The 20,469-nt window shown below is 46.7% G+C and overlaps 1 protein-coding gene across 2 annotated transcripts in view; it reads left to right on the top strand.

Moving 5' to 3' along the window:
• LOC135821432 (uncharacterized) overlaps positions 1–19,472 on the top strand; it is a gene marked incomplete at its 5' end in the record, with an annotated part of 66,049 nt that extends 46,577 nt beyond the window's left edge. For both annotated transcript variants that reach the window (XM_065334495.1, XM_065334494.1), the window contains 7 exon segments: positions 4,909–5,015; positions 8,178–8,244; positions 10,696–11,074; positions 12,870–13,719; positions 14,887–15,099; positions 15,574–15,680; positions 18,881–19,472. In XM_065334495.1, the coding sequence (XP_065190567.1) occupies positions 4,909–5,015; positions 8,178–8,244; positions 10,696–11,074; positions 12,870–13,719; positions 14,887–15,099; positions 15,574–15,680; positions 18,881–19,214 (2,057 nt within the window).
• Between the last annotated feature and the right edge of the window lie 997 nt (positions 19,473–20,469).

Genomic DNA, 20,469 nt, shown 5'->3' with positions numbered 1-20,469 from the left:
AGCAGGCATGGAGTTGCGGAAATGGCGGGGAAACACGCTTCCATCAGACCCAGAGGCAGGTAGCAAGGCGCTAGGCATCGTGTGGGCGACCGAAGAAGATGTCATCTCAGTTGCTGATCTGGGTAATGTCGATGCCCCAAGTAAGTTTGGCTGGTCCCGTCGTGCGTTGCTGCGCTGCGTCGCTGCAGTGTATGATCCTCTTGGTTTGGCATCACCCGCTATTTTGCCTGGCAAGTTCCTGTTGCAAGAGTGTTGGAAGTTGGGTGGAGGATGGGATGACCCCCTACCAAGCAGTTTGTCCATGCGTTGTGCCGAATGGTGGGGAGGGCTGGCAGATATCTCTGCAGTTCGCATTCCCAGGTGGCTCGGTTGCCCAGTTGGGAAGCCTGTCTTCTTGCATATGTTTGCAGATGCATCTGAGAAGGGCTATGGCTGTTGTTTGTACGTGGTGACTGGTGTTGTTTCCTCTTTGTTGTTCGCGAAAGCAAAGGTGGCACCTGTGGCTCGGCCTACTCTCGCTCGTCTGGAGTTGCAAGCGGTGTGCCTTGCCGCGAAGGTGCTGTCATTCGTTGTCAGTGAGCTGAGGATTCCGATCGAGCGGATTGTTGGCTGGACCGACAGTCTGACTACTTGGCATTGGATCTCGAAGCCGTCGTATCAGTGGAAGACGTATGTCGCTAATCGGGTAGCAGCTGTGCAAGAGGTGTCGCGGAAGTTGCACGTAGAATGGCGTCACTGTCCCGGTGTGAGCAACCCAGCAGATCTTGTGTCCCGCGGTGTTCCGGTGAGTGGCCTTCAGACAGTGATATGGTTGCATGGCCCGCCTTGGTTAAGCGAGGAGTCTGAGTGGCCACAGTCGATTTCGTCTCACAGCACGCAAGAGTCCGCCATTGAAGCACGCGTAGCGGCAGTGAATACAGTCAGGCAGTCAGTTGTTTGGCCATGGGAGAATCTTTCGAAGTGGCAACGGGCTCGTGGAGTTGTCGTGCGGATGCTCCAGTGGAAGGAGCCGGCAACCCGCGCTGAGCTGTTCCCTAAAGCAGAAGCTTTCTTGTACCGGTCCATCCAACAAGAGTGTTTCGCGGAGGAAATCGCTATGCTGCAAGAAGGCAATTCCTTGCCTCCTAGTTCTCGCTTGTACAAGTTGTCACCCTTCCTCGATGACGCTGGGTTGCTGCGGGTCGGCGGCAGGCTGCAGGAAAGTGAGCTAGGATATGACGCTAAGCACCCTATCATCCTAGCGAAACATCATCTGACCGAGCTCTTGCTGGAGATGGTGCATAAGCAACGATTGCACCAAGGTGTCGAGAGCGTCCTTGCCTTTCTTCAACGCAAGTTTTGGATTCTGTCTGGGCGTCGCCTGCTGAGAAGTGTTACCGAGAGATGCTTTGCTTGCCGTTGGTTCAAGGCCAAAGCAGCAGCCGAGGTGGTGGCGCCCTTACCAGCAGACCGTGTTGAACATCAACAGCCGTTCGGCCTTACAGGCATAGACTACGCCGGTCCTCTTTACGTCCAAACGGGAGAGCGGTCCGCAAAGCGATGGGTCGTGCTCTTTGTATGTGGTACCACTAGAGCAGTTCATCTGGACATGGTGGATAGTCTGTCAACAGAAGCGTTCCTTCTTGTCTATCGCAGATTCGTCGCGCGGCGTGGGAAGCCTTGCAGAATTCGTTCGGACAACGCTACGACGTTCAAGGCTGCCGCGGAGAAGATAGAGGTAGTGTGGAGCTTCAACCCACCCGCAGCACCCTGGTTTGGCGGGTTTTATGAGCGCCTGGTCGCTTGCGTGAAGACACCTCTGAAGAAGGTGTTGGGCAAAGCGCTTCTGAAACCTGAGGAGCTGGCCACAGTCCTGGCGGAGATCGAGGCAGTGGTGAATTCGCGCCCGCTTACGTCCGTATCAACGGACATCGGTGATGACATGGCCTTGACCCCAGCCATGATGATGGGAGATGTCTTTGCACCAGGGGCCCCCGAGGTAGAAGACGGCCTTACAGCTGCACAATTATCGGCCCGGTTCAGTTACATCATCAATGTCAAGGAGCACCTGAGGAAGCGGTGGCGGGAACAGTACTTGGTCGGCCTCAGCAGCTACCAGTCCGCCCAGGCCCGTCCGATCAAGGCTGGTGAGGTTGTCCTGGTTGTTGACGACAAGAAGAAGCGGCACCTTTGGCGCCTCGGTAGAGTGATAGAGCTGTTCGCTGGTCGAGATGGCAAGAGCCGAGTAGCACGGGTGAAGATTGGTAACAGCACCATGCTCCGGGCAATTCCCCGTCTGGTTCCGTTGGAAGTGGCTAGTGAGCCCGAGCAAGTGGCTAGTGAACCGGAGGTGCCAATCGAGCAGCTGGCAAATACTCCAGCGGATGAACAGAGTGATCCCGTCTCAACCCCAGCAAGTCCAGATGTGGGGCAACCGGCTGAGCCACGAGAGTCACCTTGTTTGAGGAGGTCTAGGCGGGCCGTCAGGATCCCAGCTCGTCTTGACTTGTAGTGTGCGAAGACCTTTGGTGGGGAGGATGTTGTAAATGCGTTGAAAAGGTCTCCGTTGCACGTCCTGAAATCTCGTCACGACTTCGACTCCTTGCCTGTTTTCCTGCAAGCTGTTGCTGCATGCCATTGATTTAGTCTAATTGATTCTGTATTAGGTAACTTCTCTTACCTGTTGGTCTTTGGCCACGAGTGTCGTCTGAGTAATTATGAACATTGCGTGCGTTTGCTAGTAGAGTTCACGATTTGCTAGAGTTACTTACGTGCTTTGTTACTATTCTCCCTGAGTGAAGTTCCGCTGCTGAGTAATCCTACGATGTGTCACTATCTGACAGGGTTTACTCTCACCCATATCGGGTGCAAGCACCCACTGACAGGTGAAACCCTTCGGCTTCCCATACGTCTCTTTCCTCTTTCCTTTCGGATTAATTATTGTAGTTTGAATTTCTATTTGTTTATTTATTTTGTGTGTGCGTGCACGAGCCGCTGCCATGTTTCTTCAGTCGTGTATACCGTCATACGGTCATCTCACGCGTGCACGATATCTGGCTTGCCTTATTTGTTGCGTGTTTGGTACGCTGAGTTCGCTTGGGTCGCCGTGTGTGCACCGGTACTGGCACGTTTTGCTGATGACAGCGTTTTGAGTGGTTTGTTCCTTGGTTGTTTCCTTTGGTGTTTTTCGTTGTTCTCTCAGAGTCGCAATAGCTCTCTTACCCGTATATCCGTTATGCATTCTATTCTATCATTACTGTAATGTTTATCTATCTAAACTCGTAATGCCCGTGGTGGTTGAGACTGAGAGTGCTTGTGTGCGGTACGCCTGGAAGTCTTGAGTGAGGTATCGTTGAGATACAACGCATACATAAAAACAGGAAAGGGAAATTGAAATTGGTCTTTCATGATACGGGAACTCTTCAGACCATTCTTGCAACAAAGAAACATGAAACATCCCACTGATCAGCAGAGAAAGTTCGTTAACATACATCTTGCGATAAAATGCCATACAGCGTGCTTGTCATAAATCACGGCGATTGTGGAAGAAGGCGACGGACGCTATTTTAAAAATCAGAAAATTGAAGAGTGAGAAAATGATCGGCAGTAATCAGAACTGGAAGTGATGACAGCAAAGAAAACCTGATGTTTTCTGGAGAGAAAAAAAGATATGAGTCTGTCTAGTATTCTTACGTGTAGGATAGTCCTGTTCACTTCTGGACAAGAAACAAACCATGCATGGACATGTAAGTACATGATTGCGCACTGCAGTAGTCACACCACAACTGCAAACAGTCTGACACTCCAAAACAACCCGAGCACGAATCCTGTGCCCTATCACCCAACAAACACAGCTCTGGGTTGAATGAAGAGTTAGTCAAAATGATAAAGAGAGGAAAAAGAATTCTGCCAGCCAACGAGCCTGGAGGCTCGACACTTTTCCTGTGAGTGCACTGACAGTAACGGCTTTTGTTGTCCTTCAACGCCTTTATATGTTGTCTCTTTTCTTTCCTTTTTTTGCTTCATCCAACACATCCTATCAAAAATAGATACCCAAGAGTGTGCGGCACAACAGTGGCCATCCCTCAGTCCACTGCGGATTTTTTTATGACATCACTCTTTTGCGGTCATTCAGCTCACTGATGCTATCATGTGAAGCAAGAGATCAAAAGTCCACAAAAGATGTACAACACAGCTATCAGCTGAACAATGGACAGTATATCCATACGTCCTGAAACTGGTGAACTTACACCGCATTATCCACGACAAGCACAGAAAATCCTACACACTCTGCCGAACATGATACAATAAAAATTGGCAAGTCCACCACAGCTCAAGTTAGGAATTGCCCACTTTTGCCTACGCACATTCTTTGTCTAGATTTATTTGCCCGTGCACCCCGACCTTCATCACACACAACAACATGCGGGGTGTGCAGGCTTACTGCGGGGTGTGCAGGCTTACTGCACAAGACTTCTTGCCAAAGAAATACATCATGACAACTCACAACCGCATCAGGCAGCAACTAGCCAGGCAACAGCGGCAGCGTAACTAGTATCAATATATGCCGAAAAATCAAACAGCAATGTGTGCTTCTGCTAGCCGAGGGTAACCACACCTGCCACGCATACATTTTGTTGAAATTAGTAGTCTATACTATAATTGCATACAAGCACAACCATACAGACAGCAGCGGCCAGCATGATGCTCAACATCAACACCAAGATGGGGTGGGTGGGCGGGCACCTGCTGCTTGGCAAGAAGAAAAACAATGATCAGCAATCCGCGCCAGCACCAGTTTCCAGCAAAAACTGTGCCCTCACACCCATCCTTCACCACGTGCCAAAAAATCTACAAAGAACACAATTTCTCGTTTATTTCACTGCGAACGAGAAATAAACATTTCTTTCCTATTCATTGTTTCTGTAGGTGCCCAGATGACAGGCAAGGAAGCTGGCAAGCCGGTTATTGCATTTGGCAGTCGTGTTAACAAATCTCCATTGAAGTCGCCTCCTACTAAACCCTTGCACCGAATGGTGAGTTGATAGAAATTTCACGGAGGCAAAGTTCCTGCCTTTGTGAGGCTGCACTGTGCGTTTTGGTTGTCTCACAATTATGAATTGATGTTTGATGATAGCTTGCATAGACCTCATCATACACAGACATGCTGCACAGCCTCTGTTCTGATATTGACCTAAAACTTGACCTTAAACTGTTGCTATGGGGCTAATGAAGGAGTCCACAAATTTAGACGTGATTGCACAAGGCATACTATGAAATTCCATGGCAACAGCCCATGGTAACCATGGAAACATACTATGGAATTTTGCATTCTACTGCCTTGGCAGGCTAATAAAAACATTAGGTCTTCACCACGATTGATGTGCCACGGTCAAAATTTACTTTGGACAGAGTTGCTAGCGCTCCGACAGGAGCATCTGCAAGCCATTTTGACATTTGATAAAATTGCACATAATTATGCAATGCTTAGCAACTCTGTCCAAAGTGAATTTTGACCATGGCACATCAATCGTGGTGAGGACCTAATATTTTTATTAGCCTGCCAAGGCAGTAGCATGCACTTATAAGTGAATGAAAATCACAAAACCACACGAGGTTCATCATGGTTCCATTGCACTGGCATTAACCAATAATATGCATACTTGCACATGTACATGTCGATGCGATGCTTGTCTCTCGCATATAAGACCATGGTCTTATAATCGAACGAAAATGCACTTGTGAAAGGACCGAAAACAGCGACTTTATAAGACCATGGTCTTATATGCGCGAGATTACGGTACTTGCACATGTACATGTCCATGCGAAGTTTGTCTCTCGCATATAAGACCATGGTCTTATAATCGAAAGAAAATGCACTTGTGAAAGGACCGAAAACAGCGACTTTTTGATTATAAGACATGGTTTTATATGCGAGAGATTACGGTATATGGGCCTCAACCAGCGAAAACAGCCCTTAGGGTCAACATTTTCAAAATTCCTTTTTGGTTAGAAATTTGTTGAACCATATCTACTGAAGGACCTCAGCCAAGAAAAGGTTCAATATTCCGATTCTAAACGGGTGTATACACCAATATACAAGGTGTACCCCAAATTGGTGCAATGTATGTATACGATGTATGTGTACAATGAATATTCAGCATTCGAAGGTGAGTGGGCAGCTTGAATACTTTTGAAATAGTGCAGTAAGCAGCTATAATGACAAAGAATAGCTGATGAGTGCGGAGAAATGATCGACATATTCGCAGCTGCATCCTGCGTGGAGTCGTTTCGCAATCTCGTCTTCCATTTCTTCCTCCGCAGCTGAAGACACGACGTTGCTGCCGTCACTAGCCCCAGACTCAGAATTTATCTCAGGTGACGACTCCTCATCTTCCGACTCTGACGAGTCATCGGCCACCTTGAGCCGCATCGCAGCAGGAGATGACGGCTGCGATTCCGCCTCGCTGTCGACATGCGGATGTCGGAACCAAAGAACGTCTCATCCTTATTCTGAACTTCAGCGGCTACTTCAGCATCCACTCCCGGATCCCCACCAGGCTCGAGCTAGCTGTAGACAATCACTGCCGTGTGTGCGCTGCGAACAGCTCTGGCGTCCGCATCCATCGCAGCAAGATCAAGGAACACTGGAGTCGCCACTCGACACCACTTCAACTAACTTCAAAATAAACTACTTCAAGCAAGGAGTTCAAGAAGTCGTCGCGCTGTTCGCAGCGCGATCAAAACAATCGTTGAACGTCACAAAACGACCTTTTTCTCGAAAAAATTACGAAATCTCTAAGGGTCGTTTTCGCTGATTGCGGCTCATATTTATTTGATATTCACTACTTCAGTAGTTGAGGGAGTTGTGTATGATTATCTCTTGTGCCCTGCCAGCGCTTGCGTGTCAAGACCAAAGGCATGCATGATTCTTTTCCCAGGACAGTTTTGCTTCCCTTCGATCAGAGATTCGTTTTCTCTTTCTATCTCAATCATAAGTCTATAGCGTATCTAGGAATCATTCCTTCAGTCAAAGCTTCGAGTGAATAGCATTTTCCTCTAGCCATAAATACGAATTTTAAAACAAATGGTTTACTTCTATCAGTCTCAGTTCTCCCGACCTATTTAAAAGAGCGAAATACTTAAAGCACAAATTTTGTCCACGACTTGATATTTCGGGTACAATTATGATGCAACAATGAGCACTGCCCACACTTAGTATGTCGAGCTCATTGAAACAGGAGGTCTCTAACACCTCTTGCACCTATGGTCAGATTTGACTACGGACTATCTATACCTCTACCTGACCAACTGGCGGTAAATCATGTAGAGCCACAGGGTTCTACCCAGGTGAATATAGTAGGGGGGGGGGGGGGGGGCATAGGAAACAGTTACCCGGTATCCCATTTTTCCACTTTCCAATATTGTCTTGCCATGCTAAATGCAACGTATGTGGCGAATCCCCGACTTTGCCCCAGACAAGTGTGCCTTTATGAACCATCTAATAGTGACTTTCGGCTGCATTTTTCGTTGAATTGCATGAAAAACACGAAAATCGGAAAACGAGTAGGGGGGGGGCACTTTTTCACAGGGGGGGGGGGGGCTCAAACAGAGTAGGGGCGCTGCGAGTAGGGGCGCTGCCCCCCCCCCCCCCCCCCCCTACTCCCTTTGGCTAGAACCCTGAGCTAGTTGAAGCTTGCTGCACGATGCCTAGTAGTACACTATATTGAGCACAATGCGACAGATTTAAAAGCATAAGGAAGTTGGTTGCTCTGACATTAGAGCTCACGCTTTTCCCGTCGACCTGACTTGACACTTCACTGACTCACGGCTGCCATCCAGAGCACACGAGACATCCATCTACCTTCCTCTCGGCAAACCTGCAAGAATGCACCACTCCCTGCTCAATACACAGTGTTTGGGGGAATTCACCCATCACTTTTCCCACTGACCCAACTTGACACTTGACTGACTCACGGCTGCCATCCAGAGCACACAAGGGGGGAAAAGCTCAAGCTCCAGTGTGGGAGCAACCAAACTCCTTATAAAATTATCACCGAGGTCACTACCACTATTTTGAAAAGAAAAGTGTACAATTATAAGTAGTCTGATTGTATTATATGACTTTAAAAGGCAGTAAATCACTCGATATCTTCAGTAATGTGCATATTTGACCTCTGCCAATGACTATAATGCAGGTGAGTGAAATAGACACCATTTCAACACTGAGTGGAATCAATGATCAACTTGTTGGGGAAGTCACAGGTGAGTAGGAGAACCATTTGCCACATCTTCTATTAGGAATGCCGGTGAAGCCCCTGTTTCGAGCTGTTTCCATTACTGACCCCAAAATATAGGCTCTCTGAGTCTCTCCCATCCCCCCCCCCCCCTCCACACACACACACGTCACGTGAAATCACACATCTACTGTAGAACGGCTAATTTTAGCGGGTAGAGGCGACAGTTTCAAATAAGATATAGGTTGCAAACCGGAACGGACTCAATATTCACTTTCTCTCTTGGTATTTTGATTAGAAAACATATGTCACAGTGAGACTACGATGTGTTATACTCCGAGCCAAAATTTCATGGCTCTGTGATGACCAGAAGCGCCATACCAAGCAGGTGAGTTTTTGACGTGTTACTTCGCACTGCGACTTGAGTTTTACTTCTTCTTTTTATCAACTTCTTGTCGCAGGTAAACAGCGGGTCGCCTCTCACCAATAAAGCACATTATGCCAAGAGTACATGAAACCCAGAGTGTGCAGCTCGGATGGGTTGCTGTCACGGCGGAATTCCGGGATTACATCACTTTAGTGATGTAGTGCGTACAAACAGGATTCAAGCAGGTCTCTTTCTGAACAACTGCAGCTCAGTTGTACGCACTACGCCATTTCCCGCCTCAGATCTGCGCCAAATATGATGTAATCACGGAATTCCGCCGTAACAGACACCCATAGCAGAAAAGGCCCCAAGCTGTACGCTCTGGTTTTCATGTACTCTTGCTTATACCAATGAAAACTAATGGAAGCACACACAAGGCTTATTCTTATTCTGTACTGGTCGTCGTGGAGCGATAGCAATTACCTAATTTCAGAACTCAGAGTGAATTTGACATGCACTATAAAACATTTCCGGTTTGGAGCCACCTCTGATTTGAAGCGAAAAACTGGGCAACTTGGAGGCAATGGGCCAACACAAAGGAGTGGCTCAGTTCGATTAACTCTGGCCTCAGGGCAAACTTCAACATGCCAGTTTCCTTCTACAAACATATTTCGAGTGAACAATCCACGCTGATGATCGGTTTGGGTCTATACAAATTTGGCTGTCAAGCCGTTCCGGTATCGAACCGTCCCCTCTACATTTTTTGGCATTTTCAGAACGTGGACCAATTCGCGATCCGAGTTTCAGAGCTTAAAAAAAAGATGACTAGTGCTGTACATGCAACATTTCGATTGGCGTGGCGAAACTTTAGCGAAAACACTCCTTTCGATAAACTCGCTAAAATTCCACCGGCGCTAAAATTAGCTGTTTTACAGTATACACAACGATAGCCACAGAACTTACTGGGAGAGTACATGTGTACTCAAGTTGAATCCTGAGCGGCATGTTTAGAACGGTCTCTGGGTCTCTGGGTCTCTGGGTCTCTGGGTCTCTGGGCTGCATCAATCAAATAGACTGATTACCCTGATGATGGGGACAGGCCCGAAAATTTGCTGTAATGTAGATTTGAATTTGAATCTCAGTGAATAGACCTTTTTTTGGAGTTTGGGCCAGTGAGAAGTGAAGTTTCCTGAATGTGTAAATGGCTGCGTTGGAGTTAACGGACAATTAGAAAAGTACATCAATCAATTAAAAACTTTAAAACGTCATCCGAATTTTCAGGCAAGGCATGAATGAAGTCCGCACTCTAGTGTCTAGTGAAATTCAGTAGTGATGCAATGTGTTGAGTGAATGGCGTTTTCTTCGAACAAATAATCTCTCGAATATAGCTTTGCTGAACAAAGAAATATTCTACATTCTTCTGATGTGGCTCGTTCACTTCACTCAATCATACCCAACATTCATGTTGCATACGGATCACGTGTATAATCAATGGCCTTTGGCAAAAGAGCAGAATTGGCCGAAAACCAAGCTTCACACTCACGGCTCTGAAAACATAATTTCTGCACTGTCGTCCTCAACATTGCTCAGTATATCAAGGTCGTAGCTGGATAATACAACCGTACTGTTCGAATTTTCTATCTATTGGATATTCGAATGTTACTGCTCACATCCGAATATTCTTTCTAGTGTCAGTATTCTAGAACATTTGAAGAACTCGAATATTCCTTGCATCACTACTTTATTGTTAATTGGTTGGTGTAGCCCAGGTACCATTTTTATTGCTTTTCGGCAACAGTACTTTATCGTATGCAGGAGAATTGTTGGCTGGTAAAAACGTGTTGCCCTCTACCATGGTGAATCCTGGTGTATATCAAGGCAAAAGTCAGGGAATTTCAAATGTATGCCCATAGCGTCACCTAATACTCGATAACCGAAGGATTTGCAATGAAATGAATGCATATGGAAGGAACTACAATGCAGCTTGAAGAGGGAAGAAAGAAAATTCCACGGGACCTGCATGCCTAATTTCACAGTGGAACATTTCGTCATTTTGATTGGTTCTTATTGAGCGGATTGATGCCGGAATTCATTTTCTAATTGCTGTCACAGATACACCAGCTGGATGCTTTGGAGCTGGATGCTCAGCTGAAAATTCCGTGCTAAACAAGCAAGGAGTCCCGCACAAGGCTTCCGATGTTGTACTACTCAACGGAATGCAGCCAAGTCCACCAGCCGTGCTGAAGAGTGATGGAGAAATCTGGGCTTCACAACCACCAAATGCCACAGGTAGTAGCAGTAGTGCTAGTCGGAGCCGTCATGGAAACAAGCGCTCTCAGCGTGTACTCCAACCTCTGGGCTGGATTGAGCGCGATGTTCCAATACCATCGGAGGAAAGTGATGAAGACGACCCATTGTTCATCTCTGGAATTTCCCTCTCACAACCAGAGAAAGTCAAGTCCCGTGGAAAGCAATTTACAAAGCCATCCAGGTAACTGGCAATCGCTAGAGAGATTATTATGCAGAGTGGAACTTGAGCTCCACTAGCACAGCACGTTCTGTAGTGCACCTGTGCTGGGCAGAGTTATGAGGCTGTGAACAGGTCCCATTGCACCCTGGCAGTTGACAGCATCAGCAGTATTTCGAATCGTATTGATGGTGCATATGATTACTCACCGACAGATGGGGAATAAACTGATCTCTGTCTAGCGGGAGGTTCACGAAAGTCGCATACCACGTGCCGTAGATACTGTGGTCGCTGAGGTACTTCCAGCAACGGCGAGGTTCAGGGGCATGACAATGAGCAGCCGTTGTCCCAAAAATCATGCCGTGGCATTCTGTTGCCATCCGTGAGGACGGTGTGACTAAGACATTTCAGGCTTTCAGCTGCGATGCACGGTGACATGATAGGCTCCAGACGTCCCCATAGATCTCACGGCGGGCGTTCAAAATCTGGTCCTTCCAGCACTTTGCAAATAAAATGCCCAGGATTGAGTGCACACATCTTATGAGGGATTTGTACAGACGATGTACCGCATTCTCCGGAGCAAAAGCCACCCATTGAACACTCAAAATTCACCCCAAAAAAGGAGGGTACGGCTTCTACTCCGATGATCTAATTAACGGTGATAAATGGGATTGATTCCGTATTTCGTGGCAAAAAAATAGGGGGTGCGGCTTCTACTCCACTGCGGCTTTTACTTCAGTGCGGCTTATACTCCGGAAAATAGGTCATGCTGGAGAGGTTCCGAACGTCGGAGCAGAAAAGCAATAGATACAACACACAAGCATTGCACAGACATCTTTTTTCTGTGGATCCAGAATGATGTCGATTGCCAAAAATAGAAATCTGCAATGCATATTATGATACGGGCATCTACATCTAAAGACTCATGCACACTCCTACTCATACTCCTGCCCAGTGCTGAAGCGATGATAGCAAACAAGCTATGTTAAACATAGCAACGTGGGCGGGGATTACATCATTCAGCAGGTCTCGCGTGCACACACACAGACTCACACAGGCACACACACACACACACACACACACATACACACACACACATACACACACACACACACACACACACACACACACACACACACACACACACACACACAAGAGAGATTGGAAGCTGTGTTGCAACTCTGAGTTTCACGTATTACTTCGATCATCAGGCAACTGATGGCTCCAAAACAGGCAGCCTATCTATCTATCTATCTATCTATCTATCTATCTACACAAGAGAGATTGGAAGCTTTGTCACAACTCTGAGTTTCACGTATTACTACGATCATCAGGCAATATATCTATCCATCTATCTATCTATCTACCCAATGCTGTAGACAGCAAGCTTTTTCGGCCATAAAGGCCTCATCAGTACAGCTACGACCTAAATAGGCCGAGCTACCAGCCATAGTGCAAAGGAGGCACCACAGACATTAAGATAGCTCGTCGCTCTAGCGCCAGAGTGCTCAAACTACAAAAAGTAGCGGGCATTGCGTGATGCAGCAGCACTAGAGCAGCCTATTGAGAGTGCTCAACAAGACGAAAGCCGAGGAGCGTAATACCCAATGCTGTAGACAGCAAGCTGTTTCGGCCATAAAGGCCTCATCAGTACAGCTATTAAGTAAGCTAAGAAGCTGGAACATAACTGGAGTAAAAATACCTATACATTTACCCAATGGCTATACATTTATAATCTCCAGGACTTGCTTGTGCAGTATACGAGTATTCCCTGAAGTCTTTTTGTTGTTTCTGTTCTTGTTGTATAATGTGTTTGCAGTAACAAACGGCATGGTCGGCTTATCAAGAGTGCTAATAGAGATTTACCAGAACCACAAAGCCAGGGCTCATCTGCATCCAGGCTACCTGCTGTTGAAGGGCGACGTGTTGATTTTAGTGGGCCTGGAGTGATTCCAGTAGAAGCAGCAGCAGCAGCAGCTCCATGCACTTCAGGGGGACGACTTCCCATGCCAACAGGGGAGCAGCAATCCGATGAAGACAGTACCACATCCACCTCATCGCCGCAAAATAACTCAAGCCTCAAGAAATTCGCTTTTCAGTTCCATGGTGGACCGTCGGTACTGAACAGCAAGTCACAACAGCTATCCCAGCAACTGCCTTCAATAACATCTGGGAGAACCAATGTCAAACCATCATCAAACCCGAGAATGAATGCCCAGATCAACCAACTGTACATGGATGACAGTAGTGATATTGAGCTTGTTGGTGTCGTCACTGGCAGTGGTGTTTCATTAGACATGGACAAGGGCACTGATGAACTTGGCAAACATGTAATCCGTACAATGGATGCATCAGAACGCATGAAGGATTACGCAAACATGGCATTTATGCATGGAGCCTCGCCCACCGACGTGCTACCTATCGGCGCCCAACATGACACACATTCTGAATATGCAGAAGAGGAAGGAAGCAGCAACAGGAGTCGTGATACAGATATTCACAGTGCTGCTGTTGCTACCGGTATACCTCTTTCCAGCTCTGATGACAATGCTCTACACATGCACAATCATGGTGGGCTCATCGGACTGGATGGTGGATATATTCTGCCATCATTTAGTCGTTGCCAGAACAGACTGGACAGTAGTATATCAGACAGAAGCAGCCTCAGTGTAAGTATCTCTTCTGCCAATGCAACTCTTCCTCTGATGCTCTCCACTCGTGGATTGTGGATAGCAAAGCAAGTCAGCAACAGGTCATGCCATTTGTGGGGTAGACATTCCGGTTTGTGAAACCAGTTCTAGATTACACATGCACACACACACACACACACACACACACACACACACACACACACACACACACACACACACACACACACACACACACACACACACACACACACACACATGCACACACACACACACACACACACACACACACACACACACACACACACACACACACCGGAATTCATTCCGCTCACAGATACATTGTTTTGCACCATGGATTCTAGCCACCCTTCCTCGTGCACCACATCTTTCGTCTAATTCACCTAGCTCAGGGCATGCATCCACCATGCAATTCGTGGCACTGTTATAAAGGAAGTGGTCAGATTTCGCTGGCCAGCAATTTGCTTGTCTGTGCACTATGTTGACATGTTGAAAATTTTGCATCGAATGACGGTGTTTTCCAGGCAGTTCCTGACTTGCTTCCATTCATAGTTTATCCTGAGAAGGGTCAGTCCCCAATGGAGCATGGGTGGCCCATATGCCCCAAACTTGCGTCCAGGGATCATTAGTGCACAGAATATATGGCAGGAAAACACTGGAAAACACTGGAATGTTGTTTGTATTGAATGTTGGATACAGGCACTAGTAAGAGTACACAGGCTCCCTGCTGAGTGTGTAACTCCGGATACCCTTTCTATGGGATCCGCCGCCGGTGAAAACTCGCATCTCGTAATGTAGTATTCCCGTTGTACGTTCCCAGCCCGTTTTAGCGACCAATGGAGTTGAAAAGTAGCACTTCATGACAGAAACCCACTCAGCTTGTGTGAGTCATCAGTATGATCATGGCAGATATTCGGATTGTGCGCACGCCAACCTGCGTTGTACATAGTACAAATTGTACTTTGTACACGTGATGTGAGTTTTCGACGTCGGAGACCCTATATGCAGAGTTCCACACTCTTGGGAGCTCATTTACTCTTGGTACTAGCTGTAGTAGCATTGCTTTTCAGTATGATAACTATAATGATATGATAGTACATCAGATCTCTAATGGCATGATACGGGTTTTAATACTCTGTGAATGGTGTCTCATGCAACCTCATGTAGAGTATGTCTTGGATGGCAGCAAGCAAGTCAGGTATGGATGGACAGCCGCTTTCGGAAGCTGACCTGGAGAGCTTCAATCAAATGCCAGCTGCAACACCCAGTAATGCGAATGACAGTGTGATCATTCATGCTGTGAATCAAGACATGCCCGATTACTCCAGGGCTTCATCGCAGGATCTACCATCTCTACGTTCGACGATGGGCAGTAGCATGGTAAGACTGCGCACATAGTTGTATCCGAAACCCACAGTATTTCACAGTATTGTAAAAAAACAACACCATCACCGATCGTTGTTGTAGGCGCTGCACAGTGCTGCACAGCTGATTATATTGTGTGTTCTGACTACACGGTGCAATCATGAATGTAACAAGAACTGAATATGCAGTCAGATAGTGCGACAAGACGTAAAATGGACAGGGTACTGAGACATTCAAAGACCTGGCACCTAGCTCCAAACATATATGAAGTGCAAGCCAACAACCTTGCAACTTGTAAGGCTCAGGTACAGAAAGGTCCAACGAGGGAAACTGACAGTATCTTGTTACATTCGTGGACTGTTGGTATCAACTCCCAACATTCTGTTCTTCCTCAATATACATGAATACAACTGTTAGTAATAGTTAGTAATAACAATTATCTCACCATCCAAGTTCAAATAAACATATTGAATCATTATGCTTATACAGGAGTACACATTGGATTTTGCTGTTGGCAAGGACTTGGGAGAGAGCTTTGGTGACGATGATCGATTACACTTCGGACTGCAGCTCCAGAGACCAGAGTCTAAAGCAAGGTAGGTAGGTATGCATAGCCACTTGGTGGCATTACAAGTGCACTGTGCTGCGCAGTAGCTCTTCCACAGCCCTCGGCCTCTTTGGCTTATCCTGAATGCTGATGCATACTTGTCGAGTTTCTAAAACTCCACATTACTCCCGGCACTCGCACTCAGGAAAAGGGAAGACCTTACTAGTGAAGGAGACAATGAAGGAGATGGATAGAGAAACAATGGATTACATTGACATTGCATATCTAACTGCGGGAGTCGGGGGGAGGTTTGGAGTGAACATTAGACATACTCACATGCAACAGGCTTAGTTACCTTATGATCTGCAGCGCATGTATGACGTGCAGCATTGAGCACATGGACTTTATAATTATAATGATTTTTCGCACATTAAAAGAAATATACAAATAACCTACGTGGAGATAATAATTTTAATATAGCTATGAATAGGATGAAGGCCGCAGACATCACGCAACTACGTTACTTGTTTGACATGTATTACTGTGTATTTTATAATAAAAATATTATTGAAAACCCAGAATCGATTTTCTTGTTCCTATCATCAGTGGGAAAGAACCCACCCCCTGTGCCAGTGGTACAGACTGAGCCAACACAGAATGCAGTGCCGTGTGGGAGAGCTAGGCTGCCCAAGTTGCCAACTCCAGCAGCACCACCGTCGCCCTTGCCACCACCAGAACTGCCACCGGCTCTTCTTGTGGCGGGGGCTGGGGTGGACCCACCTACACTCGCGCTGGCATCACCAACTCTCACACGAATTGCCACGCCGCCCACGTTAATCCAGAGACCTCGGAGGGCAACAGCAAACTACTCCACAGAGATCTATGCCAGAAACGGCCAAGGACCGCGCGTTGTGGACAGTACCAACAGGAGGAGGGTCGAGCAGTATCATGAGTCAGTGAGTGAAGCGGATCTGGAGGAACAACTCCGCTCACGGGACGAGCAGCTAGCAAATGGGAGACAAGTGGTCTGTACTGAAACGGAAGATGAGACGAATGATCAGAGGATGGAAGAGGAATTGGATGACGAAACGGTTGGTGAGGAGACAGAGGACGAGGCAGATGATGGTGGTGATGATGATCGTGAGGATGACGAGCGGAACGAGGAAGAGGATGATGAGATGGACGAGGAGGAGTCGGGTGGGAAGGAGCGAGATGAGGCGGATGAATGTGTTGATCGTAAGAAGTCAGCTGTGTATCTACACTTGTTATCTCGTCCTGACTGTCTTGGTGTGTATGATGACTCTCAATTTTCTGTACTGTGTCGTGCGCGTTATGTCCAACAGTTGAAAGTCCTTGAGGCAGTTTGTATACGTATTCATAAGCCTGTTTTGTGTAAGCAGAAAGAGCACGTTGTTGCACTGAAGTTGTATTCGTAGGTTGACACTTCGTTCAGTGCCTTCTCGCCTTTGGTTATGTAATCTTGTTACCTTTTTTGCGTTTCCTCTAGTGGTTTTATTGCACTTGTATCTTGATGTTATTTCTAACACCTTTCTATTTACAGTACTTAACTTCAGTTTCTTTGGTTGTATCCTTAGTTCCGTTTTTTCCCACTGATGATAGGAACAAGAAAATCGATTCTGGGTTTTCAATAATATTTTTGTTATAAAATACACAGTAATACATGTCAAACAAGTAACGTAGTTGCGTGATGTCTGCGGCCTTCATCCTATTCATACCTATATTAAAAGAAATATTAAAATATTTCTTATTGTGCGCAAGCTCCACTGCAGCCACTTCATTAAATGGAAAACCTTACACACACCATCTTCAATCCAAGTGAGCGAGTCCAGGAACATTACCGAGAAGCAAGAGTCTGTGTACCGCAAAAGCCCTCGGGAGAGCACTACGCATTGCACCAACCACTACAACATCCATCCACAGCACCACTCATTCCCTTCACATCACCATCCATACTCGCAACGGAAATGTCATACGTGAACCGCCAGATAAGGGAGGCAATCCACATCTCCAGACGCCATCCTAAGGTGAACCATGATCGTGGTTGGGTGTTGCTGGACAATTGACAATGTGGGACTTTTTTTGGATGATGATCATTGTTACTGTTGCCACTGTCCTGTCCTGTTGTCATGTGTGCTTGTTCACGCCATTGTTATAATTATAGTTCAGCACAATGTTATAGCGTAAGTGCAGCTTGGCGACGGAATCTAATCTCTCCTTTTTTTTCTTGTCATAGTCCCACCACTAATCACACCTTGTTTTCAGGCACATTGGTATTTTTTTGTGTGTCTTTAGTTACACGTGTGTGGGTTTGGGTGTGACTTGGAGTGTGAGCTTGTCTGAGTGTGAGTGTTGGTGCGAGTGTGTGTCTCAGTGTTTTGGCATGTGCATGGGTATGTGTGTGTGTGTGTGTGTGCCTGTGCCGAAAGGATGGTGCAATTTTATCACGTATGGTGTAGTTTCGTTCCACTTTTTGTTGCCTGTTATAGGTCCACCTCACTTGTTTTTCTCCTCAATCCTGATGATGGCTCCTGGCCGAAAATTTGATTGAGAATTATTTTTGCAGCCAAGAGACCACTTGGATTGAAGATGGTGTGTGTGTGTGTGTGTAAGGTTTTCCATTTAATGATTTGATAATTATAATGCTTTTTTCCGGCCATGAACCGGCAGCTTTTCAGTTTGAAAAGCTACACTACGTCTACACTTTGGTGAGTTCGGTGTGTTGTGTGTGTGTGTGTTTTTCTTCTTCCTCAGTCATTTTTCTTTATCTTCTCATCATCTTGTTATTTTCCATGAAGCCCCGGATCTTTTTTTCACGCAGGGGAGGTATGTTAGGTACCTTCTCCTGTGCATTGCCTCCTTCTACAACCTTTCCTGTTGGTCTGTATGCACCCCGTACTTACCCTCAAGTACTCACCTCAGATGTGTTCCGTTGGCCTGGATAGCTACTTGCGTGCCCATAATTGCCATAGCTACCCAGACGGTAGACCCTATATCTTGCACTCTTTCTCACTCACTCTCTCCCTCTCCCTCGTCGTCACAATTTAGTCTTTCGTTTCGTCTATCGTCTGCCACAATAAATGTCTTCCTACTACCTACCTGTTCCTTGTTCCCTTGTGTACGTGGGATTATGGCAGAAATTGAGTTTACCCCCCCCCCCCCCCCACACACACACACACATGCTCTTGATGTTGCTTGATGTTGCTTGTTGTGTGAACTGTCACAATGCAGCTGCAGTGGGCTATGGAATGAAGACATGAGTGATGTATCTATAGCAGAAGATGATGATGATGATGACGATGATGATGGCGACAAAGAAGAACAAGAAGAAGAGGAGGAGGAGGAAGAAGAGGACAAGTTCACTACTTTGGAGTGGATTAAACCCCCATTACTGGACGCACAGCAAGATTTGGACTTCAACGCAGAACCTGCAGTATCATCACCAACCAAGCAAACCCAAGAAACGGTGTATGCCGTGGACAGGTTGCTGCCTCCATTGCGGGCCAGCTTGCAATGGAGAAGCGAGTTTTTGCCCGCCAGTAGTACAAGTAACCATCAGCTATGAATGCATGTATCAGCACACTGGACACATTATACCGATACATGTAAGTAAATTGTCTGCTTGAAACTTTTCACAAGCAAATTGATGCCAAATAGCTGAACTTGAACTGAAGACTCTTCAGTTCAAGTTCAGCTATTTGGTGAGATGCCGAGACACAATGCTTTGTTGTTGCTGCTGCTGCTGCTTCTACCACCAGTATTAGATTACTTTTCGAGGGTAGTCTTTCAACGGAACTAAATGATACTTCTTACCCAAACTTAATGCTAAAATTATTTTCTGAGTGCAGCAGGCGCGTAGCCCGCACGGGGCACGGGGGCACGTGAACCCCCCCCCCCCCCCCCTAAAATTTTCGACCTAGGTTCAGCATGCACATAATAGGGAGGTTTCGCTCAACGTAATTCCGTATGAAAATCCGTATGTGGTACACGCCGGGAGCGAGGGCAACTTTCATACGTAAATCTCTCTACGGATTTCCGTAGGAAAGCTCTTTCCTACGTTGGGTCCTCCGTACGACTTTGTGAATTATTTTTCGCATTTTCCAGACATATCCATGGCAACGTTCAAGCCGCGCGAAACACAAGGTGTACACACCGTACACCACGTGCAAAAGCGGTTACACCGTACACCACGTGCAAAAGCGGTTTCGGTTCGTGGTGCATGCGGTGGGCGCATGCAACCAACGCGTCTCCAAAGCAACAAGGCATGTTTAGCAGTCGTGGAGAAGTCAACAGCGCTGGTTTTTAGGTATGAAATTACGTGCAGTTCCTACGAATTTTCATACGTAATTCCGTAGAGCGAAACCTCCCTAATGACCATCAATGACATGCACCAGCCATCCTACACATAATATTATGCGACTGTGTACCCCCCCCCCCCCCCCCCCCCTCATGCCTGTTATGCTCTCAATCTTGTTCTGCTGGTGTATGAAGAAGCTTGAAGTGCCCTGGCAAGAGTCTCAAATCACAGGAAGCATGTACAGCATGTACAGTGTAGTACGCAAAGTCAAGGCTAAAATAAACAGCTCATCATACGGTTTGTGAATTGGGTGTTGCAATGTGCTGTGTTTGATACCCAAGCTCAAAGGCATTAGAATCGCCATGGCGCGATGATGTTGGGCATGGTGCCCGGACCCGGTTACAGAGAGTAAATGGCGGCAAAGGAAGCCTATCACAGCAAACATTGCATTGGAACGTATGGAAACGGAGAAAAATGCAATGCGGTGCATGTGAAAAAGAAGAATGCCCCATGCGATGGTATG

This window comes from Sycon ciliatum, chromosome 1 (assembly GCF_964019385.1).
Source record: "Sycon ciliatum chromosome 1, ocSycCili1.1, whole genome shotgun sequence".
Taxonomy (NCBI): domain Eukaryota; kingdom Metazoa; phylum Porifera; class Calcarea; order Leucosolenida; family Sycettidae; genus Sycon; species Sycon ciliatum.
The sequence above is the reverse complement of the archived record's forward strand: the minus strand, read 5'-3'. Positions and strand labels throughout refer to the sequence as shown.